Source organism: Takifugu rubripes, chromosome 21 (genome assembly GCF_901000725.2).
Source record: "Takifugu rubripes chromosome 21, fTakRub1.2, whole genome shotgun sequence".
Classification (NCBI taxonomy): Eukaryota; Metazoa; Chordata; class Actinopteri; order Tetraodontiformes; family Tetraodontidae; genus Takifugu; species Takifugu rubripes.
This window is the reverse complement of record NC_042305.1, coordinates 3,719,953-3,745,937: the sequence shown is the minus strand read 5'-3', so window position 1 is coordinate 3,745,937 and position 25,985 is coordinate 3,719,953. Positions and strand designations below refer to the sequence as shown.

Sequence of the window (25,985 nt, the reverse complement as noted above, 5' to 3'; positions counted from 1 at the left end):
GACGACATGATAGAAAATTGCTCAACATGAAATAGGCATTGCAATTAGCATGCTAATAAAGATACCGAGTCTTCACGGACTCCAGGACGTCGGCTTTAACACGGCGGCATGAGTGTTTGTGTGGGTTTACTCTCCTCAGTCCCTCCGGTGATACTGGGAGCAACAGAGCAGTTTATGGAGGAGATAGCAGCGGTGGTCAACAGCACTGTGGTTCTGCACTGTGACGTGACAGGACAACCCACTCCGGCTGTGTCCTGGCTGAGAGACGGGCAGCCAGTGCAGCTCGACCCGCAGCACCAGATCAGCAAAGACGGCACTCAGCTCCAAGTCAGTCCAATTTGACCACTGGAAAGAAACCAGAGTGAAAAATCTGAGCGTGTCATGAATATTTTTTTTGGAATAACACTCGAATCCCATATTTCAGCTACTCAGTGTCCAGGTTTCAGATATGGCTGGTTATTTATGCGTCGCTGAGAACAAAGTGGGCACGGTTGAGAAGCTCTTCAGTCTGACCATTCAAGGTAAGTAATGTCCACTCGAGAGCTCCACACTCTCTGTTGTTATCACATGTCATAACTCCCTGCGTCATCTGACGGCTCGACACGTGTCGGTCAAGTGTTTGATGCGAACGATCTCTTTTAGTGCCTCCGAGAATATCCGGCCACATGGAAGAGGAGACAAGCGTGATTGAGGGCCACACGGCTTCACTGCTCTGTGATGTCCAAGCATATCCTCCTCCGGAGATTACCTGGACCAGAGACGGACAGATCCTCGCCTTCGGCACTGGGGTTCACATTCTGCCAGGTCGGACCTCCGCCACCAGCTAAAATAATCTCATCTGGCGGCGTCGGTTTTATGTGAAGTTACTAACGCAGATATTACGTTTTATGTTTTTTCATATATATTGAAGGTGGCCAGATGCTGCAGTTGCCTCGGGCAAGGCTGGAAGATGCCGGGCAATATGTTTGCACGGCTACCAACTCGGCAGGCCAAGACCAAAAGAGTATTCTGCTCAGTGTTTATGGTGAGCAGACGCACGGTGTCCCGTCTGCACAATTCAACTATGTGCAAGGATGATTAAATCATCAGACATTGTAGGCGGAAAACGTGGAAAATAATTTGCTAAAAGCCAGCTGTGGCCGTACAGTAAATCTTATCAATTGTGAATCGAGCTAAGATCATGCCCTCTCTGCATGTGCAATCCATCAGTCCGTCCCACCATGAAGCCCCGTCTAGACGCTGCATCAGACTTGGTCACGCCACAAGTTGGCTCTTCTGTCACCCTGTCATGCGAAACTCATGGTGTTCCAGAGCCAGAGGTCACATGGTACAAGAATGGGCTGCAGCTGGCTCCGAGGAATGGTTTTGAGATGGATCGCTACCAGCTGGAGATCGTCGGAGTTCAGGTCAGAAAGACCTTTGACGTCACACACTTGAGGTTCCAAACAAAGCGCGAGTATTTAGAGGGCCTTTGGAAAGCTTCCAGTCTTTTAAAACTAACAGACCAAATATCTAAATAAACACATATTTCACTTTCACACGTTCATTCTAAGAGTTACGGGTTGAAATTTAATGGCGTTAGCCTCTTTCTGACAGGATCTAGGAAAATAGACGAAGCGCAGCTTGAAATTTGAATATTTTGGGGAATTTTCTCCTGCTTGAAAGTCCTTGCAACCGCCATAGAGTAAAACATGTGTAACATATGTAATGTAGCAGTGCTGCGCTCGCCACAATCACCTTATTGAGTCGATTCCAGCTTACATCACAACCAAACGAATCTAATTTGGGCCTTTCCGTGTGGAGTTTCCATGCTCTCCTCAGGTATCTTTCCCTCCCAAAGTGCAAAAACATGCACATTTGGTAGTTCTGAAGCTTCAAATGACCCCTGGATGTAAACGTATGACTGGCGCCTTTGATGTTATTCCCATGAAAACAGAATCATTTATACCACTTTGATCCACTATTAGCGGAGCAAAAGAACCCACTCTTTGCTTTATCTGTAAATATGTTTAAATAGTCCAGTTAATGGAACAGTTGAACTATGGATGCTGCCTTTGCATGACCACAGGACATTTTCTTTCCTATCCCAAAGTCTGGAAATCCGTGACTATCCTGCACAGAGTGGGACATCTGGTCACCCTACAAACATCCAGCTATAACTGGGGGATAATTCTGATCCCTTGGCTTAAAGACAAAGACATTCACAAAGACAGACCTCTTAAAGATCTCCAGCACACACACACACACACGCACACACACACTCATGCACACACAAATAGCGCCGTATATCAATAAAAAATTGTGTCCTTGAATGTGCTGCCTGGAAGGCCTTGAAGGGTAACTGAATTGGATTAAATTTAATGGTTCAGACTGTTGGAATGCTGTCAGATTTCTGACTCTCGATTAAATTGTCAATGCGGTGAGTTTATTTTTGGCTCTCAGGTGGCGGATGGTGGAACCTACACTTGTAAAGTCTCCAATGTTGCTGGACAGGTAGACAGGACATTCAGACTGACGGTTCATGGTACGAAAGCAGCCCTGTTGTCATTTCTCCTCAGAATGTATTCTTGTTCAATGACATGCTCAGCATTTCACACCCTGATATCTACACATATCTACAGTTCCACCAGTCCTGGAAGGGTCACTCTGGGAGTCCTTAAACTACACCCTTGGTTCACACGTGTCCCTGCCATGCCAGGCCTCAGGGTTCCCTGTGCCGAGTATCACCTGGCTGAAAGACGGAACTCCTATTGGTCAGTTTTGACAGCATTTATTTGATTTACTGATTTATTTTGATTGCGAGTTCTTCACTGCATTTTGGAGGGCGAGTCAAATTGAAGGTTTCCCCCCCAGAGAGCAGCCTGCAGTGGCAGTGGTCCATCCGCGGGAGCAGGCTGGAGCTGGGGCCCCTCGCTCTGGCTCATGGTGGGCTTTACACCTGTGTGGCCAAGAACAGTGAGGGACAAGCCCAAAAAGACTACGCACTCACAGTACAAGGTATTTAGATGTTTAAACTAAGCTTATGCCTTAAACATGATTTAAAGCACTAAAAAGAGGGATATTTAGAGGTATGTTTTGTCTTCCAAAGTGTCACCTACAATCCTGGACTCTGAACACCCCTCTGAGGTGAGTGCACCCATGGGAGAGGACATGACCCTCGAATGCCGAGCAGCTGGAAACCCCACACCGCACCTGAGCTGGTTAAAGGATGGTGTGACGGTAGAAGGATCAGACAGTCGTCATATCGGGTAAATATTCCATACCTAACTCCTACTAAGTGTTTACACATCTATGTCTGGCGTCGAGCCATTTACTGGAGATGCTTTTGTCTGATCTCATCATGTGCAGTGTGACCCCTGAAGGCAGCACCCTGACACTGCTGAGGCTCAGCCCTGATGATTCCGGGACGTACACGTGTTTAGCTGTGAGCCCGGCTGGCCGGCAGACCAAAATCTACACCCTGTTTGTTTTAGGTCGGGAGGAATGTTTTGCTAAGTATCCTTTGTGAATCTTGTTTATTGCTCATTTACTTCTGATTGGTTTTGTCCCAGTTCCTCCATCCATCTCTGGTGAGACCACAGTGCCCAGAGAGGTCCAGGTGACCCAGGACGGTGCTGTGACGCTGGAGTGTCAGGCGGTGGGAAGCCCTCCTCCTCAGATCAGTTGGCTGAAGAACGGACACCCTCTGCTCCTCTCTTCTCGTACACGTCTCCTCTCTGCTGACTCCGTGCTGAGGTCAGTTCTGACAGGAAACGAGTACAGCGGCTAAATATAATTTCCTGAATTACTGTATTTTGCAAGATTGATGTATTTGTATTTTACAATTAGTTTTTTCACCCTTTTATTTTAATATTTGACAACAGTTCTTTTGGTTTAACAACAGTATTTACTTTAAGAATTGAAACACTGTTGTGCAAGTATGCGCTCTGGTTAGCTAATGCTAATTATTCCTCCTCCTTTTGAAAAAGGATTTCTCCTGTGCAGCTGTCAGACTCTGGAGTTTACACATGCATGGCGCGCAGTCAAGCTGGTCTGGCTGAGCTAAGCTACGATGTTCAGGTCCAAGGTACCAGCATGACAGTGCACCATTTTCTGCTCTTCTCTAAAACCATATGCAGAAGTTTGGCTTCACATTGTGTTGGTATGATCCTCAGTGCCTCCAGGTGTGGATCACATTGAACCAGTGGAGCCTGTCACAATAGTCCAGGGCTCCTTGGTGACACTATCCTGTGAAGCCCGGGGTGTTCCTCCTCCCACCCTCACTTGGCTAAAGGATGGCCAGCCACTGTCTCTGCACCGTAACCTGCTGTTAGATGGACAGGAGACAAGGCTCCAGCTGCCAGATGTTGGGCCCTCAGATGCTGGCCTGTACAGCTGTGTGGCCAGTAATCAGGCTGGAAGCAGCACAAAAACCTTTAATCTCACCGTGCTTGGTAATCACACAGCATACTGTATTTACAAGGCAATTTTTCAAGTAAATGAACAGTAGGGCCAAAATGTTCTGGTGATCTCTTCTCCAGAGCCTCCAAAGATGACCGGCTCCAGCTCTCCAGAGGAGCTTTTCATCGCTGTGAACAGTCCGCTGGAGCTGGAATGCTCTGCAACCGGGGTCCCACCTCCCACCCTCACCTGGCTCAAAGACGGCCACCCATTGGAACGAAGAGACATTGTTCAGGAGGATGGACACTTTGTCAGGATCAGCAAAGTTCAGGTAAGAAGTGTAATAAAAATGCCACAGTCTTAATGATATGCTTAAACGCTTTTGTCAAAGTTAAATAGTGTAAATACCAGTTCATCTTTTTAATAGGAAAAAAAACACTTATGGAGAATGCAGGTGTTTTTAAAAGCTATTTTATCTCCTAATATATGATTTTGGACTGCTGAATCACTGATATTAATTGAAACAATCCTAATAAGGCGAGCCACTCAGTTTGATTAAAAAGGTGTTTTGAAGGTGGAGGATGCCGGTCTGTACACTTGCTTGGCCAGCAGCCTCGCCGGAGAAGATGGAAAAAACCATTGGATCAGAGTCCAAGGTGAGTTCCTTTTCAACTGTGACGAAACATTTCATCCCTCCTGAAACCTCCTCTGGTTCCCTTGGAACCGGCTCAATGAGGCTCTGAGTCCTCGCAAGGTTTAAGACCAGCGCTTGAAAGCAGAAACAGAAATTCACTTCTCATTAGTTCTTTTTAGAGCATCCTTAGGGTTACTGTCAGTATGTGCTCTTTCAAAGCAAAATGAGTCTGTAAATACATTATATTACCAGTACTATTTTTTTTTAAATAAGATGTTATTGCCAGTGCTATTCATCAAGTGTGTCCGTGTATGTAAGAGCTATAACAAGGTGGGATTTTTTTTGCATTTTTTATAAAAATGTAGCGACTTTTTTGTTGCTTTAGAGACCTTTTATGTCTTCAGAAACAAAGTTTCAAGTAAAGTTCCTTTACCCTCTCTCACATTATTAACACATACGCAACACAGCTGTATTATAAAGCTCAGAAATATGTGTTATGTGTTAAATATGTGGTTTTTACATGCGGTCTTGATTTACTCCCATTACCGCTGCCCTTTGAGCACGCAGTATTTATGTTATGTTGCTTAATCTCTGTTTCCTGTCTACGATCTGTTAGATCCACGTCTTTCGCGTGTGTTTCAGTTCCACCGACGCTCCTCGGCTCTGATGAGGTGAGGACGGTCACGGTTCCCGTTAATGGACATCTAACTTTGGAGTGTCTGGCCGACAGTGACCCGGCTCCAGACATAGAGTGGTATAAGGATGAGGTCAAAGTGCAGGTACAGAGAATCAGGAAGTACAGAAAACACAGGCTGGACAGAAAAACCCATCCCTTCTTGCTGACGCTGTCTTTTCTCATGCTTCTTAAGCTGGGTGGCCGAGTCCAGCAGCTGGCCGGGGGTCAGTATCTGGAGATACAAGAGGTCAAACCCGAGGACAGCGGCCTCTACAGCTGCGTTGTTACCAACATGGCTGGTAGCAGCAGTCTGTTTTTCACCGTGGAAATTCTCTGTTAGTAACTACTGCTTGTCTATATGTTCCATGTTATAAAGGAAATGACGAGGACAGCAAAGCTTCCTGTGGTCTTTAATCACCGAAGGCATCTATGTGCTTAGCTTTTTAACTACTTCTAAATTCAGATTAGACACTGAGAAAAGAGTTAATTGGTCCTTTCCATCCCAGGAAAGCAGAGATGATTCTGATCGATAGTCGTAAAATGACATTGAAAGGCATTAACCATGACCACATTTGTGGCACCGTTTCTCCAGTGCCGCCTATAATAAGGGAGAGCAGCTCTGAAGTGACCACACACATTGGCCAGGATGCACTTTTACCGTGTGAAGTCGAGGAAGAATCTCATGCTACAGTTACATGGAGAAAAGATGGATTCCCCATAACTCAAGATAACAGGTAAGATCACCCCCCCCACACACACACACACACACAGACACATCGCGACTCTCCCTTTATTCACCCGTTCATTGTTTTCACCTCAGGTACACTCTGTTGTCAGAGGGGTCCCTGCGTATCCATGGTGTTCAGCTCAGTGATGCTGGGCGCTACTACTGTACTGTCTCGAACCAGGCTGGATCGGACCACCGGGGAGTGGAGCTGCGGGTGTTTGGTGATTATCACAAATGTTCCTCAGCTCAGGCAGCTGAACTGTAGTTCACACTTCCACTGTAGAGATCTGGACCAAACCATTCTGACTTGTGTAAAGGGGACAATGTAGGCAGGTTTAGGCAAGACAAGAACTACTGTCCACCTAGTGGTCAATTTGGGTAACTGTACATTTTAAGGAGATAGAAGCCAAAAAAGTGTGATTTTATTTTTTATCATTTTTTAATGCCTGGATGTGTTTGGGGTCCTATCAGTGGGTCCTTCCATCAGTCCGGGACCGTTCAATGTGACAGTAACCTCAGGGATCAGAGCCGTGCTGAGCTGTGAGACTACCGGCATACCCTCACCCAAAGTATCCTGGAAGAGAAATGGAACGCCACTCGATGTCAGCCAACTGTCTGGAGCATTTCGGTACTGACGAAACTTTCAATATAACAGTATTGTAACTACAAACACACTCATACATGAAATAGGCCAACTGGACTTCCCTCTGCTTGACCTATTTTCTGATCTGGATGACTGAGAGCATTCACCGACATACAAACATACCGTTGAAGTCATATAGCTCTTACCGCACTTACTGTACATTGGAAAACAGTGAACATGATCAATGATGTGTGTGTAGAAATTAACAACAGCTTTGGTCCAACACTTCATCAGCACTGGGTATGTATAAAAAATAAATAAAAGCTGATCTAAAAGTGCTAATCCATGCAGATTACTGTCCTCTGGGTCGCTGGTTCTTCTGTCCCCGAGCAATGAGGATGAAGGTTACTTTGAATGCACCGCTGTCAATGAGGCGGGGGAGGAGCGCAGGGTGATCGAAGTCATCTTACAAGGTGGGTTTAAAGTTCTGCGCCACCAACAGGCAGCGGAGTCTCGTTTCAGATGGGCAAAGTGATGTTTGCGTCTTTATGTTTTGTTCAGTCCCGCCATCCATTGAAGATGACGTCACAGCAGTAACGGCGGTAAAACTGGCTCCCGCGGTGTTGCCTTGTCACGTGCATGGACGTCCACAACCCACGGTGTTCTGGACCAAGGGTGGAGCCAAACTTAGCTCCAGAGGTGGCACTTATCGTGTCCTCCCCACTGGTGGGTTCGATGGAATAAGCAAGAGAAATAACATAAATAGCTATATATCAGACACAGGGCCAGTAGGACTGGACCAGTCATTCCAGTTAAGATATAAAACAGATAATTGGCTACCAGAATGATTGAACATCCAGTGATGGATTTTTGGAGACTGCAGTTAAACTCTGAGCTAATAATGTAACAGGAGACTCTCAATTTGGGCTACAGTCAGGTTCTATTTTGATTTCAGTTCCCCTTTTTTAACGTAGGATTGTTGGAGATAACGTCCGTTCTGCCCAGCCATGCGGGAAGGTACACGTGCTCGGCCCGGAACTCAGCAGGAGTGGCTCACAAGCATGTCTCTCTCTCTGTGCAAGGTACAACCTCTCAAGAAACGCGGTCCAAAAGATGGCGTACAACATGTAGCCACATAACACTTTATTTTCTTATCTCCAGAATCTCCAGAAATCAGGCCAATGGCGGAGGAAGTACAAGTGGTGTTGCATCATGGGACGGTTCTCCCATGTGAGGCTCAAGGCTTCCCCAGGCCATCCATCAGCTGGCAAAGAGAGGGCGTTCCCATAGCAACCGGTAATGACACTTTGATCCTTATTGGTGACGTTCACATTAGGACAGAAGATGTCTGCTCTGTTAAATTTACCCAGCAACAGTTTCATCCTCCTCCTCCTCCTCCTCCTCCTCCTCCTCCTCCTTCTCTTCATCATCATCGTCATCATCATCATCAGCATCATCATCCTCATCATCATCATCATCCCAGTTGCTCAGACAGTTCATTGTAACTCTGAATGTCCGACTGGTGTTTTGTGATTTGATTCAGGTCACAGACTGTCCCTGCTATCAAACGGAGCTCTGAAGTTTTCCCGCGTTACGCTGGGTGATGCCGGAACGTACCAGTGCCTGGCCAAGAATGAAGCTGGAGCTGCTGTGGGCCAGACCAAACTGGTGCTTCACGGTAATGTGACCCTCCGGTCTTACAGGAAACGGTGCTCGCTTTGAAAGTGTCTCACAGTTTTATATATATAGAGACAAAAATACAGATACTATACAGCTCCTGCATGTCTGTGTTCTCTTCTATGTTGCTTTTGGATGTAGAGCCCTCTGTACAGTGTCTAATAAAGTCAATAAAGAGTTTTTACCTTTTTCCCCTTTGTTTTCCATGTTAGTTCCCCCTGTGCTGAGCGTCCCCCGTATAGAGTACACCTCGGTGCTTGGACAACCCGCCAGCCTGGAGTGTGTGGCTGATGGGCAGCCGCAGCCAGACGTCGCTTGGCTTAAAGAGAGGAGGCCTGTGGTTGAAGGTGCTCATATTCGGATTTTTGCCAACGGAACCTTGGCGATCACGTCCACCCAGAGGAGTGATGCGGGCTTGTACACGTGTGCTGCCAAAAACCTTGCTGGCAGAGCCAGCCATGACATGCGGCTGGTGATTCAGGGTGAGCTACAATGAGAGGCCTTAAAAGCAGACTTTTGTTGTATTGAATCCCAATTTTAAATGAAATTTCTGGTTCCTTTCAGTCCCGCCCCTGATTTCTCCAGCGCAGACAGAGCTGTCCGTCATTCAGGGCTTTCAGGCTCTGCTGTCCTGCGCTGCTCAGGGCTCACCAGACCCCAAAATATCATGGGAGAAGAACGGATCCCCAGTGCCCAACATTCCAGGCAAATACACGGTCCTGCGATCAGGAGAGCTGATCATCGAGAGGGCTGAGGTCTGTCTGCTCATTCTCGCCGCTCTGAGGCTCTGAGGCGCACCAGAATCCTTTGAATCAGTTCTGGTTTCTTCACCCAGCCCGCAGATGCTGGACTCTTTACCTGCGTGGCGACCAATGCTGCAGGATCTGCCAGACAAGACAGACGCCTGTCCATCAACATGAGGCCCGCCTTTAAAGAGCTGCCAGGAGATGTGACCTTGAACAAAGGTCAGAGTCTGGCTTTATCCTGCCACGCTCAGGGAACACCGTCACCTGTCATTTCCTGGACCGTCAACAACAGTCCTCGCCAAGGTGCTCAGCCAGATGTTCTTCTGCGGTATCATACACTCAATCTCGGTGTTGTAACATCTCGCTGGTTCCAGGTGCCGCTGTAGATGAGGCTGGCAGGAGCTCACTGATCATTGAAAACGTGACGACGAGCGACGCCGGGACGTACGTGTGCGTCGCCGAGAACAGAGTGGGTTCCGTCCGGACACTGTCCTTCGTCCGTGTCAGAGGTAACCGTGACAACCGGGCTTGTTCTGGGGCGTTTCTCCAGGTGTTGCGATCATATAAATGAGGGTTGTCTTCGCAGAGCCGCCGGTGTTGAAGGGCGACGCTCACATGTCTCAGACTGTCATCCAAGGCAGCTCCACCATACTGGACTGTCCCATCCACGGAGACCCCAGCCCAGTCCTACAGTGGCTCCGGGATGGAAACGCCCTGCTGCGCTCTCATCGCATACAAGCTCTTCTGAACGGTTCTTTGGTCATTTACAGCGTCAATGTAAATACACGTTCTAAAAAACTTTGATTGTCATTATGTTGGGGTATTTCTGGATATTGTATATAGATCATTGTTAATATTGGTGTTATTGACCCATTCCGTGGAATGTCCTTGAGAACAACCATGTTGTGCTTTATTCCCTCCTGGCTTTATTAGTTTAAATTAGATTAACAGATAACAGCCAGGCGTCCCCGTAAAGGCCCTCGTCTGATTCACTGTGAACCTTTGAAGCCACTACTTTCTTGCTTAAACGTGTGTTTTGAAACTCCACTGATCAGCTCTCGGCTTCTTCTGCAGCGCCCCCAGCTGGCAAAATACTGTAAAACTGTCCTGCAGCGTCTCCCCTAAATCAGATTCAGGCCAGTCAGAAAGGCTAACAGGATTAGCAAACGAGGAGCATCGTGAACGGTGTTAGATGTTCCCAGAGTCTGGCCTTTTTTCTCCAGCCGTTAACCTTGTTAGGCCTCTAACTGCTGCTGTAATAGCACAGCCTGCAGTTAAAACTTTCTCCCAGACGGATGACCGTCCATACCCCACAGCGCTTTAATGCCAGATTTTCCTTTCTGGATCAATATTATATATTATATTATTGTCCCGACTGTCTGGTGGAAAAGACTTAATTTTTAATAATTTGTAAGTTTTACTTTAAGGTCTAAGAGGTCTGGGGTGCGGGACGGTTTTGTCCTGAAGCTCTTTTGCCTGTTAGAATGAAGCCGTTGCTCAAAGTGCCAGTTCAAATGGACATTTTCTGGAAATGTTGGATTTCCAGGCTGCAGATGAAGGAGAGTACCAGTGTTTGGCTGAGAATGAGGCTGGAACAGCAGAGAGGACCATCGCTCTCAAAGTTCAGAGTATGGAACATGAGAAACTATCACACACTTAAAAAAATGTCTTTATTGAATTATACACAGACCCCCCAGGAAGGGGTTATTGTGCTTTGCTCCACTATCCACTAAAACTGTTGCTGTCTTCGCCAGTCAACGGAGGCTACTCTAACTGGGAGGAATGGGGTCCGTGTAGTAGCACCTGTGGACAAGGCTTCCAGGAAAGAATCAGAGTGTGCAACAACCCAAAACCAGCCAACGGCGGCCGATCCTGCAACGGCCCCAGTATCGACTCGAGGAAATGTCACGTTGGACTCTGTCCAGGTAAAACACAACAGTGGTTGTCTGCCTGCCTGTCTGCATTACATGTTGATCTATTTTCTTGTTTTAGGTTAAGTTTGTTTTAATTCCTTTAATTCCCTTGCTTCGTCATGATTAATACAGACTGAATTTAGAAACATGTCCAAAAAAAAAAAAGATATCAATTCAGCTCTCTCTTGCAAGAGGAGAGAGCCATCTTGAGTTAAGTGTGAGAAGTTTTCCCATATAAGTTAATCACTCAATTGGTCAATCAAGCAACCAAGCTAACAATCCCTCAGAACAGTCAGGTGATTCCACCAATATTTGTATGCATGTGTATAAATTGATGTAATGATTTATATATTTTTGTCTCCGACAGGAGAGACTCCACGTAAAACCAGAGGCAGCCTGATCGGGATGGTGAATGAGAGGGAGTTTGGCATTTCTTCACTTGAGGCTAACATCACAGACAGCGAGGAGGAGGGGAGCAACACGCTGCAGGCTCGCCTGGACAACATCCCGCCGAGTGTTGGTGAGTGAGGCTTCACCACATCCCCCAGGTCCACCTATTCTAGCTGCACAGCGTAGACTAGACGTCTGCACAGGAAACCCCTCCCTAATTCCTGTGCTTGTTCGGGCACAGGTTTTCTCTTCACTCGTTACACAAGAACAGCTTAGAAGAAGCTTCAGAATGATCAGAAGCAGGTTACCTCACTAACCTGGTGATAGACGTGACCTCAGTTGTCACGGAGCTCTGACTGTTTTATTTCAGCAACAGCAGAGCTCATTTCTTTGGCATGTGGTCTCATAACTCATAACTGTTCTGTGGTTCTGAAAGAGATCAATGTACCTGGTTCTGTTTCCTTGCAGGCCCCCTGATGAGGGTGCTGGTGTCTGTTTTTGCTCCCATCTACTGGACCACTGTGCTGCAGAGGGGAGCAGCCAAAAATGGTTACTCCTTCACTCACGGCCACTTCAGACAGGAATCCCAGCTGGAGTTTGACACAGGTGAGAGTGGATGCGGACGCACTGTTGAACAAATAAGTCGTTATACTTCCTTCGGAGTACAGTATGTTGATTTGGTGCACATGCAACAACAAGTGCATAGTTTTAAGAATAAACTAATTAATCTTAACTATGTCTTCAGATTCACAACTGTGAATCTTTTTCTATCAACGCTGTACATTACAAGACATTTGGATTTGTCATTGATATTCAAAGACGCTAAACAAAGTCAGCGCCTCCCTTTGTAAACGGGATGTAGTTCATAGTTGAGTCGACAGGGGGCGCCATTCGCCCACACAGACTCTTCCAGCGTTCTCTCGATTCTCATCTCTCGTTTCCACAACAGGAGAGATCCTCCGCGTGACCCACGTTGCTCGAGGTCTGGATTCTGAGGGAGTTTTGCTCCTCGACATCGTTATTAACGGATTTGTGCCTCCTTCGCTATCATCATCTCACGTCAGCCTCCAGGTGCGTTCACTCCCATCACTCCACACCCATCTCTGATATAAACAGATCTCCCTTATTTTAGAAAAACCCAAAGAACCTCTGACTAGATTTATGTGTTGCCTTGCAGGGGTTCAATGAGTCGTACTTGCAGACGGGACAAGGACAGTTGTACTCGTGGTCGTCTCAGACCCACCAGAGAGGGGGGACCCCCATGGTGCTGCGCTGCAATCACACCATTATTTATGAGGGCCAAGAGGAGCGCCAAGGCCCTCTGCTGCAGCTGCTTCAACTATCTGAGCTAGACAGTGTCTACAACATGTTTACTCTCTCCTTGGAGTTTCACATCACTGGCAGCCTCCACACACCAGGTAGGAAACCGCACATACAGACACACAGAAAGTGTGTGACATTAAAAACTCGGAGCATTAAACTGAACCCGCGTGTTTGCAGACGATTATGAAGAGTCGTGCCCGAAAGGTTTCACTCTGGACCAAACCTACTGCGCTGGTATGCTGCTTTCCTTCTTGTTTTAATAATCCCGTGTACTTTTGAATCCTCATCGGCGCACCAGCTTCGTTATGATGATTCACTTTGTCCTGAATTAGATGAAGATGAGTGTGCCCTTCAGTCTCCCTGCTCTCATTCCTGCAACAACATCATGGGAGGCTTCTCCTGCTCCTGTCCCTCTGGCTTCACCATCTCCGCGGAGAGCACCACGTGCCAAGGTCAGACAGGAACACGGCTGCTGCAAGGTCGTGCTCACAGACCACACGCGCAGTAAAAACTCATTTTTCTGATTCTCGCTACGTCGTGTAGATACCGACGAGTGCTTGCTGGGCCTGCACATGTGCCACTACAACCAGCAGTGTGTCAACACAGCGGGGGCATATCGCTGCCAGGCTAAATGTGGAACAGGATTTAAGCCCAGTGCCACAGGGAGCGGCTGCGAAGGCAAGTTACCATGGATACAATAGAATTCATCAGTTTGAGAAACGATTCTAGGGTTAAACTGATCCACGTGTCAGCGTTCATCTACGCTGTTGCTATTACACCACGGGGAGGTGTTTTAATGTAAATCTTTTCTGTCAGGCTGCGTTTTTGCACCTGTTGTTTATGCGACACGGTTATTTAAACACGTGTATTATTGTAGTGTTAATGCCTTTCCTAATTCAGTCCCCAGCTGAGGGGCAAAGGGAAGATTTATTTACCTACAGGGCTGAAGTCAGACCCTTACACCCCTTATATCAACAATGGGGTGAGGAAACAATCCAGACATGCTCTTCTCTTGACCAGTCATGCTCTTAAACTAATTATCAAGCATAATGGGGCCTATAATAAAGGCTCTGGGCCAATCACACCGCCACTCCTGCGCCACTCACTCACGGTTCACTCAGCGGCTAATTCTGGATTTGTAACTGTGCAACAGTCAGCCGGGCACCTGTGGCTGTTCGCTTGACGCCTGTGTCATTTTCCAGATGTGGACGAATGCCTGGAGTCTGCTATCTCTCCGTGTCACCATCAGTGTCTCAACAGCCTGGGCTCATTCCGCTGCATCTGTCACCCTGGATACCAGCTGTCAGGACACCGCTGCATCGGTCAGTCAGTCGGAGCTCAAGCAGTGAGTCGGCATTATTCCCAACCTGTAACCCGATGTGTCCTGCACTTTCTAGACATTAATGAGTGCATGAGAAACGTGTGCCCGGCGAACAAGGAGTGTCGTAACACGGACGGAGGATACCAGTGTTTCGACAGCTGCCCTGCTGGCATGACCAAAGCAGAGAATGGCGCCTGTGTGGGTGAGTGCTTCCAATATGCATCCAGCTTTTAATGAATGACTTTATCCAAAAAAAGGCCACTTATATACTTACTGAAGTACTTAAGCTGTGCTACTATATTAAAGTGAAATAAAATCCTCAGTGATGAACGATCTCAAAATCATTTTACTGGGGCGCTCCGATGGTTTGCTGCCCGAACTGTTGCCTGATTAATAGACTTGGATTCCATGTTTGTCAGATATCGATGAGTGCCACGACGGAAGTCACATGTGCCGCTACACTCAGATCTGTCAGAACACAGTCGGCGGCTACGGCTGCGTTTGTCCCAGAGGTTACAGATCGCAGGGAATCGGCTTCCCCTGTCTGGGTACGGCACCGTATCGCTCCGTCATTCTATGAGTATTGATGAATAAATGCACAAACATTCATAAACAAGACTTAGCCACGACTAGAAACTCATGTCCTCCATCTTTCAATGGTCATCATGTGACGATATGTGGTTCTGTCTCACAGACATTGATGAATGTCAGCAGACCCCAAACCCCTGCGCCCACCAGTGCCGTAACGTCCCCGGCAGCTTCAGGTGCCTGTGTCCTCCTGGGACGGTGCTGCTCGGAGACGGACGCTCCTGTGCGGGCCTGGAGCGAGGGCAGACCTTCAGCAATGGCACCAGAGTCAGGGCGCGGCTCCGCCCTCAGCTGGTGTCCTCTCTGGGAAGACCGATCCTGTCCCGCTCTCAGGGAGCATCTCGCATCACCAGACAGAGCTGCCCGATAGGCTACACCAGCAGAGACGGCGCATGTGTCGGTAGGGTTGCACGCCATGTCGGACACTTCCTCTTGTTTGCTAATGACAATTTAAAAAAAAGCACAGCTCCGCGCTTGACGTTGTTCTCCGTGCAGACGTAGATGAGTGTCAGCTCAGGAGGCCCTGCCAGCACGAGTGCCGGAACACAGTGGGCAGCTTCCACTGTCTGTGTCCCCCTGGTTACCAGCTCTTATCAAATGGCAAAAACTGCAAAGGTGCGGCATTGGTTAGAGATTACCTTCCCAACCAGTCGTAACATTGTACACGTGACCACCTGTTTCTCTGCTCCTCGCAGACATCGATGAATGCGTCCAGCAGGGCGTCCAATGTGGACACAATCAGATGTGCTTTAACACCAGAGGCGGATACCAGTGCATGGATACACCCTGTCCTGCTTCATACCAGCGGGGAGGAAGTCCAGGGTAGGTATTCAGCGAATTAATAGCAGGTTATGTAAATGAACCAAAAAATGGATGAGTAAAGTTATATTAATTATCTCTTTTAACTTTTTGATCTTCTATAATATCACATTCAACAAAATATCAACTAAGTGGATCACACAAAAGTGCAACACAATCCTTTCAGTTGATTATTATCAGAGCTGATAAATCAGATAGATTAAGCTATAAATTGTCAAAAAGAAGCAAAGCAGCCAAGCAGATGTTCTTTTTTTTCTCCACGATCTTCAGTCAGAGTGGAAGGAAAAAAAACAAGATGATATTCAAGCCGAGAGTTTGAAAATGGAAAATTTATGTTTCCAGATTTGAAATCTCAGCATTTTGCTCCCTAACATGTGAACTGTCTCATTACAAGGACGTGTTACCGCGCCTGCTACCGGGACTGTCCCGCTGGGGGCTCCCCTCTGCTCCTGCAGTATAAGCTGCTCACCCTCCCCTCCGGCATTCCGGCCCATCACAACGTGGTTCGACTGTCGGCGTTCTCCGAATCGGGCGTTCTGCAGGAGCGGACGTCTTTCACCATACTTGAGCAGGAATCCGAGTCGGGCATGCTGGGCCGGGTGTTTGGCATCAGAGACGAGGCGGGCAGGGGGATCATCCTCACCCTGCAGGCTCTGGACAGACCGGGCCTTGTGCGCCTCAAGGTGCAGGCCACCACCCTCTCACAGCAGGGCCGCATTACATACCAGAGCATCTTTATCATCTATATCTCCATCTCAGCGTACCCTTACTGAGCCGCTGCTCTGCTTTAACGCTGACTGTGGATTTCCCAGGTAAGACTGGGTCTCAGACACACTCCAGAAGGTGCACATGGTCAGGAGGTGGATTTCCTGAAGACGGGAAACCCCAGCTGTGTCAAAAATCACCCAGAAACGAATGTCCTGCAAGTGAAAAGTGACAGTTCTGCGAGACTGAGACCTCTGATTGGACACTGAGCCACAGGTCACCCTTAGATTTACATTTGAAAACCAGGAACACGTAACAAAGCACTGGTGCCATTTAGTGTCTTTCTGAACTGCCCCTGAAGATTTGATGTTTTTTATTCTTTATGTTAGTTTCAAAGGTTATTCTCAGTAAATAATTTAATAAAGGAAGACTTCAGCCAACAACGGAAAGCCAGTGTCAGCCCGCCTACTCAGTTTCAGGGAGCGGCGTTGTAACCACCACCGCCATTAAGTCATGCGATATACGGGCACCTGCCCTCTCTGCTTCGTGTCTTGCATTGGAGAGGGATTTAAAAGAAGCGCTGGGATTCTTCTGGGATTTATGAGAATGCTGCCAAACACTTCAGCTGGAAGCAGCCTGAAATGTGGACGTTTCCTATGGAGCCCAAACATTGGACGCGTCCTCCGTTCTTTCGGCGCTTCAGCCATGTGGACACGGCAGCCTGGGCCACACTAATGCGTCTGGACTCCCGCCCGTGCTGCAGCTCTTCTCCAGATGTTTTCTGATGGATGGCTGAGCGAGGTGAACTGGCTGACTGTGCCTGGAGCGTGAGTGGCTCCTCTTATGCCTCCTGTTGCTGCTGCGTCCTGAAAACCAGCGAAACCAGCGCATCCACGGTGCTATTTTATTTAGAATCCCACTTCAGCAAGTGTCTCCATTACTAAATTACAACTCCAAACAGTCTTTTCATTTACAGGTTGTTGTCTGACAGCAGAAAGAGCCCCCTCCACACGCACGCACGCACGCACACACACATGTCGTCAGTTTACACAAATATTTACCTGTTGCTGTGAATGAGTTTGAGTTATTTGTTGAAATAAAAATGTCTGTTATTTCCATCATCTCAGTCAATGTTTATGTCATGCTAACAGACTCCACTTTGTCACCGACACAAGATTTATGACCAATTTGGCGAAGTTTGCAGCAGAAACAGCACAGAAGCGCCAGTTCAGGTGCTCTCTCTGTGACCTGTCCCTTAACGGAAATATGGATCATCCTCAATGTTTTATTTTCTTTACCTTGCTCATCCAGTGTTTCAGTCCAAGAGGATTACAGGGCAGATGGGGTTTACGGAACCTTTGAATCTTTGCTGTAAACATTCTTCAATTAATTATTCCTCCAAATAAATATTGGATGTATCGCTCATGTCACACCACGCCAGCAGTCCTAAGCAGGCACAGTTTCCAGAGAGATTAATCTAAATCACTTAAAATAAACTCCCCGGACGTGTTTAGTTCAACTCTGATGATGGATGATGATTTTGATTGGCTGAAATTTCAAACAGTTTCTGTTAAATTCTGGTCAGAATGACTCAGAGGTTCAAGTAACAATGACCTTGTGCTTAACTGAGCACTAACATGTTATTATGTAATGAAAATGTTATTACAGCCTATCGAGAGCGGCTGAAGGTTCCGTGGAAGAGATTGCTCGTGGACGGTGCAGCCATGTTGCTCCTGACTCCTGGTGCGTGCGTTCCGGGTCATATGGGATGTTCCATTAAGGTTTGTTTGAATGCAGGAGTGAGTGTTTGTTCTGCTGACTCAGCGGCAGAAAAGGTCAAGGACAGCACGGTTTAGTCTGCCGTCCCCTCCGGTTGTTTGGATATCTGCTGTTCCTGCGATGGGACTTTAGCTTGTCCTCACTGTCAACAGCTACACACGCACACGTGCGCGTGCGCATTATGTAATGAGTTTGCTCTCAAGAGTCATCGAACCTGCTTTTGATTTACTTTAAAATGAAAACATTTCCTAATCCCAAAAAATAAATATTTCTAGTGCAGACTGGCATCATCATCAAAATCAAAGGATTTCGTAACCGTCCTACTGCCTTAAGTCCGGAGATATGGTCTTTATTTTTCTAGAACCAAACGGAAAGAAGTGTTTTGCAGCTCATCCTGTCAGTTGCTCTTTCTCAATAAATGACTCAACTCTATTTTCTTTCTCTTTTCTGATTATGAATTGGGTTATATAATGTTTACAACAATCCCTTTAATAAAAGGAAGCTGTGTTAAACAGCCAGACAGTCCTTCCTTAGGGTTTCTAGAGCTTCACAACTTCTGAGATGCTTTATCCTTGTCTATAAATCAAGATATTAATGAATGAATGGGGTCAGGGTCAGGATGTGAAGAGGGTCTCAGTGGTCCACCTCTAATGAGCTCAGCTCACCTGCCTGTGGTAGCCGTCGCTGGCCCGCTTCACCCATCACGGTCCTTCTCTGGATGATGCTCCAGCGGAACATTCTTGAGAAAAGAAACAGAACAGAGAGGATAGCGTAGCGACAGTGAATCGGATGATCTCAAATACTCAAGTAACATTTGCATTATATTATTTCCAGGTTTAGGTATTGCAGGGTTAGCATTGACTCGCCTTCTATTAATACTATTTATAAATGATACTCCGCCAGGGCTGCCCTTTGTCACCGATTCTGTTCATAATTTTTATGGACAGAATTTCTAGGTGCAGTCATGGTGTTGAGGGGATCCGGTTTGGTGACCTCAGGATCGGGTCTCTGCTTTTTGCGGATGATGTGGTCCTGTTGGCGTCATCGGCCCGTGACCTCCAACTATCACTGGATCGGTTCACCGCCGCGTGTGAAGTGGCTGGGATGAAAATCAGCACCTCCAAATCCGAGGCCATGGTTCTCAACCGAAAAAAGGTGGAGTGCCTTCTCCGGGTCAAGGAGGAGATCCTGCCCCAAGTGGAGGAGTTCAAGTACCTCGGGGTCTTGTTCACGAGTGAGGGAAGAATAGAACGGGAGCGGTGCGGCGTCCGCAGTAATGCACCGGTCCGTAGTGGTGAAGAGAGAGCTGAGCCGAAAGGTGAAGCTCTCGATTTACCGGTCGATCTTCGTTCCTACCCTCACCTATGGTCATGAGCTTTGGGTAATGACCGAAAGAACAAGATCACGGGTACAAGCGGCCGAAATGAGCTTCCTCCGTAGGGTGGCTGGGCTCTCCCTTAGAGATAGGGTGAGAAGCTCTGCCATCCGGGAGGAGCTCGGAGTAGAGTCGCTGCTCCTCCGCGTTGAGAGGAGCCAGATGAGATGGCTTGGGCATCTAGTTAGGATGCCCCCTGGACGCCTCCCTGGTGAGGTGTTCAGGGCATGTCCCTCCGGTAGGAGACCCCCGGGAAGACCCAGGACACGTTGGAGAGACTATGTCTCTCGACTGGCCTGGGAACGCCTGGGGATCCCTCCGGATGAGCTAGAAGAAGTAGCTGGGGAGAGGGAAGTCTGGGCTTCTCTCCTTAGGCTGCTGCCCCCGCGACCTGACCCCGGATAAGCGGTAGAGAATGGATGGATGGATGGAATACTCTGAATTCTAAAGCCAATGTTTATTTCTTATTTCAGTTGGTGGCAGCATGGAGCAACTCTGGTTTCACTGTCCAAAAATGTGCCGTTTGACTCTAAACGGCGTGTGTGTGTGCTCTAATGGATGGATTTTCTGTTCTGTTCCACGGAGGAGAGCATTTGCCTTCATTTAATCATTCAAGAATCAATTACTGAGATGATGCTTTGTAAAAAAGGGGACAAATGTGAGGGACATTCAAACGACATCACGAGGGGAGAGATGGCAGCAGCCGAATCCAGGAGATCAGGCTTCCTTCTTAAGATGGTGGTGACTCCATCCTTATTTACAATATGGTTTAAATCTGTTTACAGCTGGAAATGTAGAGCAAATACCATTTCCCCTGCATATGCACGGTACGTGCTGTGTATAAGCACACGTGGAATGTGTGAGATAATCATCATTCATCATTCCTAAATCCTACTTACTGTACATGAATTCTGCTGCTGAAAGGGGTTTTTAATGTGCCCTGAAGTGCTACTGAACACAACATCCAACAGAGCAATGCTGGAAACCAGTTTCATGACAGGATGTTTTTTTTTTTTCTTTTTAACCATTTAGCTCCGAGCTAATAATAAAAGCAGCTACTAATGCTGCCCATCAGGAAACTCTTTAAACACATTTATAAACTCTTACCTGATTAAAAGTCCAGAAAGGAGGAAACTAAATCACTGATGTGAAAAACAACTCAAAAAACCTCAATTAACACTGGATTTAATATGTATATATAAAGTGGTTGGTTGAGCTAATCAGTGAGGTTATATTCCCGTGAGAAACCTCAATTCAAGTGGTTTTCCTGCTTCCAAAAGGTTCTTTTTAAAGTTTGCTATTTTCCTAATAAAGCACACTGACCGTCTGTGAAGACGAGCCGCACAATCGACTTTTTAAGAGGATGCCAAACCAGAAATGAGCAAATTCGCAGCGTCAGACTTTCATAATTCTGTCTGTGAGTGTGGGGAGACTGAGTAATACTGTGATGTGGTCGGTGAGACCAACACTAAAAGTGATGTGGAAAACCAGATGTCACTCTGGAATGAGCAAATTTAATATTAATTTGTGAGGTTTGCTACACCCAGTGTACGGAAACTCTTCTTCTTTGCAGCAGATAAGGCTCGTTCTGCTCTGTGCACACGGTGTTACATAATTTCTACAATGCAGCTGTAATGGAAATTACTGGATGCTGCAGGGACAGCGCATCACGATGTGGACAATTTTAACCGCAGAGGAATGTATTTGTGCACTTTGTCAACACTTGATTTGAGCACGGGGACACATTTTTGGTGGGTCATAATCCCAAGAATCATGCCAGTCAGCAGCTATTATGCACAATATTACGCTGTGTCCTGTCGAGGCGTTGCGCAAGAGAAGGATGCAGGGGCAATATTTACCTGGTTGCCATAGCAACGTTCCAGTATACAGTAAAAACTGAAAGTGGGTCGATGTAGAAAGAAGAGAGTGGCACAAAGCAGTGTTAATGAGGGAGAACGTTGGTTGGGAGGAGTCTTTGTCTCTTAGAGAAAGATACGATCACGCTATGTTTACGGTAGTAAACCGTAATTCCTCCGAGCGTCGGCGTCCTCAACTGATGCCAAACCATTTTGATCTCTGACGCCCCTCTGACACCCGTTGATGCATATTACACACACGCCAAAGATCAAATGGGAAGGCCTTGGTCGCCAACTAGTGGTCGGGGAGTGGGCTACATTCAGTTGGGCCCAGACGCTTCAAATGTTCACCCGTGCTTTTAAAAGAACAATGTTTTTATCCAGTTTAAAACTAGATAAATAACCCCCCTATAACCTAATACACATACCTGCCACTGGACTATCAGTTACATCTATATTTCATATATTTCAGGTTGTTTATGCTATAATTAAATGACCAGTGTCTAATTTATTTTGCATCTTATTGAAGGCAAAATCAAAATGACTTTTTTTTACCTTCATAATTGAAAATAAATTCAAGCAGCAAGGGGTTAGTGAATTATTCTATTCTAATTTTATGAATTATTAAGTCATCTTTGTGAGTGACATCCTAATGCCTTAGGAGAGAATTTCCTATGTTTTCTGATATGTCATTCTATACTTTGTGTATGTGTGCGTGTGTGTGTGTGTGTGTGTGTGTGTGTGTGTGTGTGTGGAGAGGCTGATGTTGTTTAACAGCAGAAGTGCATCATCGTTGTTTGAAGCCGATATTGGCGTAGCCGTGCGTGAGATCATCGGGATAATGAATAAAGTGAAACACAGACCTCAGGGCCAGTATTTCTCTCAGCGGGCTGGTGAAAAAAAGAAAGCAAAAAGAAAGCAAGCGTACAGTGTTGTGGGCTCCTCGACATCACTCCATTTCCTGCAGACAGAAGGGAACCGTCAGCCAAAAACATCAGTTGTTTGGACCGATGTTTATCTCTTTAAAAGCCTCAAACGTCTGTCTGCAGGCTCTGCAGCAGGGACTGTCGGTGAGTGTCCTGCCAGGCCCTCACAAAGTGGGCTTTTCCCCGTGCCGGGTACAGGAAGAGCGGAAGGCAAGCCGTCCTGGCTGAAAGGGTCATGTGTTCTAAACATGTTGGCCCGGACGGGGCTGCTGTGTGAGTGCAGGCGTCTGTTTGACGTTTAATGCGCGGCAGATGCTGACTTCATCACCCACGAGGCTCACCGCAGTAGTTCCATCCATCCCACCTCTCATTTCATAAGCCAAGGGTGACTTCCTACCAACACCCTCCTGGACTACAGATGGCAGGAAAAAGCGACGTGTATGATATTTTGCGTGAAGGAACGGAAGATTTTAAAAGAGCCCCAGCGCTAGACAAAATAAAGTGAGTGTTAAATTTCCCGAAGAGCCTCAACGCTACTGTTTTGGGTTTGCTGCTTGGGTTATATAATCTTTCCTCTCATTCCAGTCATTATGGAGTGACAGAGGCCAGAGTTTTCTTGTTCCTTATACTCGCTCGTGCATTTTCCTCTCTGAAAAATGACTTTCCAGACTCCAATCAATAATGACTGTTATATAAGAGGTTTCAGGGTCCAGTCAAGGGTTGAGGTACAGTCATTACTGCAGCCTGACCAGCTGGAGGTTAGCTCAGGACAAAGAGCCGACCGTTTGGGATGAATGATTCACGAGCAAATAAATAGAAATCACAAAAAACGCTACACATGTAGACATAAATGTAACAAACCAAAATGGAGGGGGAAGGGGGGGGTGGCACAAACCAACAGGTTCAAATGTTCAGCAGTAAAGGTTGCACCACTGTGGAAAGAATGTTGAGTAGTTACCTAATATCAGTTTGGACCTCGACACCCCAAACGCACATACACAACCACACACACCGCCTTGTCATTCTATCATTGTCAGGACTTTCCTATACATAATGCGTTCCCCAGTCCCATACCTTAACCATCACGACTAACCCCAACCCCTAAGTAAACCCAATGCTAAACTCAACCTTAAGACCATGTTTTGAGCCTTAAACAGGCTTTAAAGTTGTGAGGATCAGCCAAAATGTCCTCACTTTGCAAGCAGAATGCAGCTTTTACTACTCAATATAGAGAAACATATATATGAAAAGATCAACTGCTCCTGCAGACATCGACTGTTTAATGAGGATCATTTAAAATAATGACAAATATTCTTGTTCAGGAAAAGTTTTTCACTTCGGAAAAAGACTCATTTACCTCATTATTCCCGGTCAGAGCCTGTCGTTACAGCCTGAACAGCAGCTCTTCTCATGTCCAGCACCATGATTAACATTCGACAGAGGAAACGTGTTTGTTGTGCCCTTAGGATAGTTTGTGTCTGCCCCATTAATGAGGCTCCCAAAGCCTCCATTTTCTAGCAGCCCAGTTGTTCAGTAATCCCTCTACTGAGATTTACTGCCCACCTCGGACAGGTAATTGTCAATGCTGCGCCGGTGATTACTTGCAAATGCAACACATGCTGTGTAACTGGAAGTGCTTTCTCACGCCAAAGCTATGACACCTCAGGCTATCTACAAAAATACCAGCGCGTCAAAGACCACAGGCTGCCAGGCTACGCTGGAAACTGCTGCCTCTATACAGTAAGCTTTGTTTTTTAAATAGTAGTTTGTCCTTGAAAAGTCCAATTTGTCCGTACGAGCATCAACACCAACAACTCTTCTTTTGAGTAGCTTGTGTGTCTGAATGGAGGTGTTGTGGTACTGGGATCTAATCAACACCTTACCCAGTGATTCCTTCCTGAACTTCTGCATTTGCTATCGAGGCATGAGGTTGTTTACTGAAGACGAGCATGTTTCAGCACTCGACATTGCTAAAACCCATCTGAAAGGTGCCATTTGAGGTAGAAAAACAGCCACATGCCAGAAGTGAATCAATCCGAGGGAGGAGTTGGTGCCAAGCTGTGGGAAAAGGCCATAACAGGGAGCTGAAAAGTTTGATTTTCACACCCAGCAAAGGGCTAAAAACAAGCCACACTGGAGCAGCCATTTGGCGTGTCACAGAAATTAAATCTGCTTGATGAAGCTGCATGTTGGGGCAGGTGCGACGTTCCACTGCGGTCATAATTATTGAATTATGAAATTCCCAGCAATGAGTCTGTGTACAGAAGTGTTTTTAGTTTTTATCGTTATTTAATGACATGTCAAAGTAATAATGCAATTTTAAATCAACCACAATGTGGAAATAGAACATTTAAATAAGCAAGTTTTTTTTTTTTAATAAAAGGAACCTCCAGTTCAGAGGAGCCGTGTTTGTCCTCCCTGTTTTCAACCAGATGCTGCCACCAGCCCACGTCTGTAATCACGCAGTTGTAAAATGACTTTTTAAAGTTCAAGTTGTTTAACTTGCCTGCTTTTCACAGCTGCTGTCCAGCGTGCAGACGGTTGCGAGCCAAGTGTTTCTCAACACGATAAGCTTTGATACACAGCTACCCCGATACCATCAATACCAGCAAGTTGCAGCTGGCAGGCTGCAGCGCTGTTGATACCAAATCCACAGGCCGGGAATGGGATGGGATGGAAATATCATCGTCATAAATAGCTTTTCAGTGCCAAGTTCAAAGGAAAGCCAAAAACAGCGCTGCATCTGTCTTTATCCTCCCACACGGCAGCTCCACTCTGAACCATTGACCTGTTGTGTAATTATTGGAGGGGAAAAGACTTAACTAACATCAGGGAGAAAATACATTTTATTTTTCTTAGAGTTCTCTCAGAAGCTTTTCACAGAAGATGTTTCCTTCTCCAAGAGCAACAACTGCAAACTGAAACCCAATTAATGCAACCCTTGTTGAGACGCGATCTGTATCACCTCTGAAATAACTGGAAAGAATGACGGGGCCTCGTGACTCCAGCAGGAGCACCAGGGCTGCATCATGCTGGAGATTCCTGCAGAAGGAATCTTGGTTCTGAACCCATTACAAGTGTTGTTTGTCTTGGAGGAAAGCAAAGTTATCTCCAGTAAATAATTGCTCTTTCTGCAACAGAAAAATCCTGGTGACTCAACTTCCACAGAGGCCTGACCTTTGACCCCAGGACCCAGGGCAGGCACTGGACAGCCATCGCTCTTCGAGCAGAAAAATGTTCTCTGGCTTTTCTCTCAGCGCCGCCCAATTTATGCTCCTTGAAACTCAATACACACTTATATTTAGCTCGTCCTTCCAACATTTTACAGCGCCGCCAACCGCTGCCACTGCCCGTGAGACATAACCCGCCGCCACTGCCGCCGCCGCTGCTGCAGAAAGGACTCCAGCTGTAACAGTTGTTGATGAACATAACATGGAGAGGCTCAGCGAGGTGCAGAGCAGCTTCACAATGCTGGAAAAGTGACCGAAGCAGCTAATAAATCAACTCCCAGATGGTCCCGTAACTATAGGCTGCGTTTCTAACGTCAGGTGTGGAGACTGAATGGAA

At 46.7% G+C, this 25,985-nt stretch overlaps 1 protein-coding gene and 1 long non-coding RNA gene across 2 annotated transcripts in view; one reads left to right on the top strand and one right to left on the bottom strand.

The window, feature by feature from the left end:
* The window catches only part of hmcn2 (hemicentin 2), a 46,028-nt gene extending 28,428 nt beyond the window's left edge, over positions 1–17,600 (top strand). Inside the window, exons 36-81 of the mRNA XM_029830120.1 lie at positions 140–327; positions 425–521; positions 643–804; positions 911–1,024; positions 1,210–1,406; positions 2,443–2,524; positions 2,622–2,753; positions 2,854–2,997; positions 3,089–3,248; positions 3,349–3,473; positions 3,552–3,735; positions 3,969–4,066; positions 4,155–4,433; positions 4,521–4,711; positions 4,955–5,036; positions 5,657–5,793; positions 5,884–6,025; positions 6,283–6,424; positions 6,511–6,638; positions 6,889–7,045; positions 7,352–7,473; positions 7,562–7,726; positions 7,975–8,082; positions 8,162–8,296; positions 8,544–8,678; positions 8,890–9,159; positions 9,242–9,432; positions 9,513–9,726; positions 9,798–9,932; positions 10,010–10,200; positions 10,970–11,051; positions 11,178–11,348; positions 11,704–11,856; positions 12,195–12,332; positions 12,676–12,797; positions 12,904–13,144; positions 13,227–13,283; positions 13,382–13,501; positions 13,593–13,727; positions 14,252–14,371; positions 14,447–14,572; positions 14,790–14,918; positions 15,065–15,358; positions 15,454–15,573; positions 15,654–15,780; positions 16,172–17,600. Coding sequence (XP_029685980.1) covers positions 140–327; positions 425–521; positions 643–804; positions 911–1,024; positions 1,210–1,406; positions 2,443–2,524; positions 2,622–2,753; positions 2,854–2,997; positions 3,089–3,248; positions 3,349–3,473; positions 3,552–3,735; positions 3,969–4,066; positions 4,155–4,433; positions 4,521–4,711; positions 4,955–5,036; positions 5,657–5,793; positions 5,884–6,025; positions 6,283–6,424; positions 6,511–6,638; positions 6,889–7,045; positions 7,352–7,473; positions 7,562–7,726; positions 7,975–8,082; positions 8,162–8,296; positions 8,544–8,678; positions 8,890–9,159; positions 9,242–9,432; positions 9,513–9,726; positions 9,798–9,932; positions 10,010–10,200; positions 10,970–11,051; positions 11,178–11,348; positions 11,704–11,856; positions 12,195–12,332; positions 12,676–12,797; positions 12,904–13,144; positions 13,227–13,283; positions 13,382–13,501; positions 13,593–13,727; positions 14,252–14,371; positions 14,447–14,572; positions 14,790–14,918; positions 15,065–15,358; positions 15,454–15,573; positions 15,654–15,780; positions 16,172–16,550 — 7,121 coding nt within the window. The 3' untranslated portion in view covers positions 16,551–17,600. The remainder of the gene's footprint in view (positions 1–139; positions 328–424; positions 522–642; positions 805–910; positions 1,025–1,209; positions 1,407–2,442; positions 2,525–2,621; positions 2,754–2,853; positions 2,998–3,088; positions 3,249–3,348; positions 3,474–3,551; positions 3,736–3,968; positions 4,067–4,154; positions 4,434–4,520; positions 4,712–4,954; positions 5,037–5,656; positions 5,794–5,883; positions 6,026–6,282; positions 6,425–6,510; positions 6,639–6,888; positions 7,046–7,351; positions 7,474–7,561; positions 7,727–7,974; positions 8,083–8,161; positions 8,297–8,543; positions 8,679–8,889; positions 9,160–9,241; positions 9,433–9,512; positions 9,727–9,797; positions 9,933–10,009; positions 10,201–10,969; positions 11,052–11,177; positions 11,349–11,703; positions 11,857–12,194; positions 12,333–12,675; positions 12,798–12,903; positions 13,145–13,226; positions 13,284–13,381; positions 13,502–13,592; positions 13,728–14,251; positions 14,372–14,446; positions 14,573–14,789; positions 14,919–15,064; positions 15,359–15,453; positions 15,574–15,653; positions 15,781–16,171) is intronic.
* LOC115247654 (uncharacterized) lies at positions 237–24,085 on the bottom strand. The gene is made up of 5 exons (XR_003886732.1): positions 23,776–24,085; positions 18,927–19,000; positions 12,175–12,353; positions 3,531–3,742; positions 237–345 (listed from the first exon to the last, which is right to left on the bottom strand). It is a non-coding gene; the product is annotated as an uncharacterized lncRNA (long non-coding RNA).
* Positions 24,086–25,985: the final 1,900 nt, after the last annotated feature.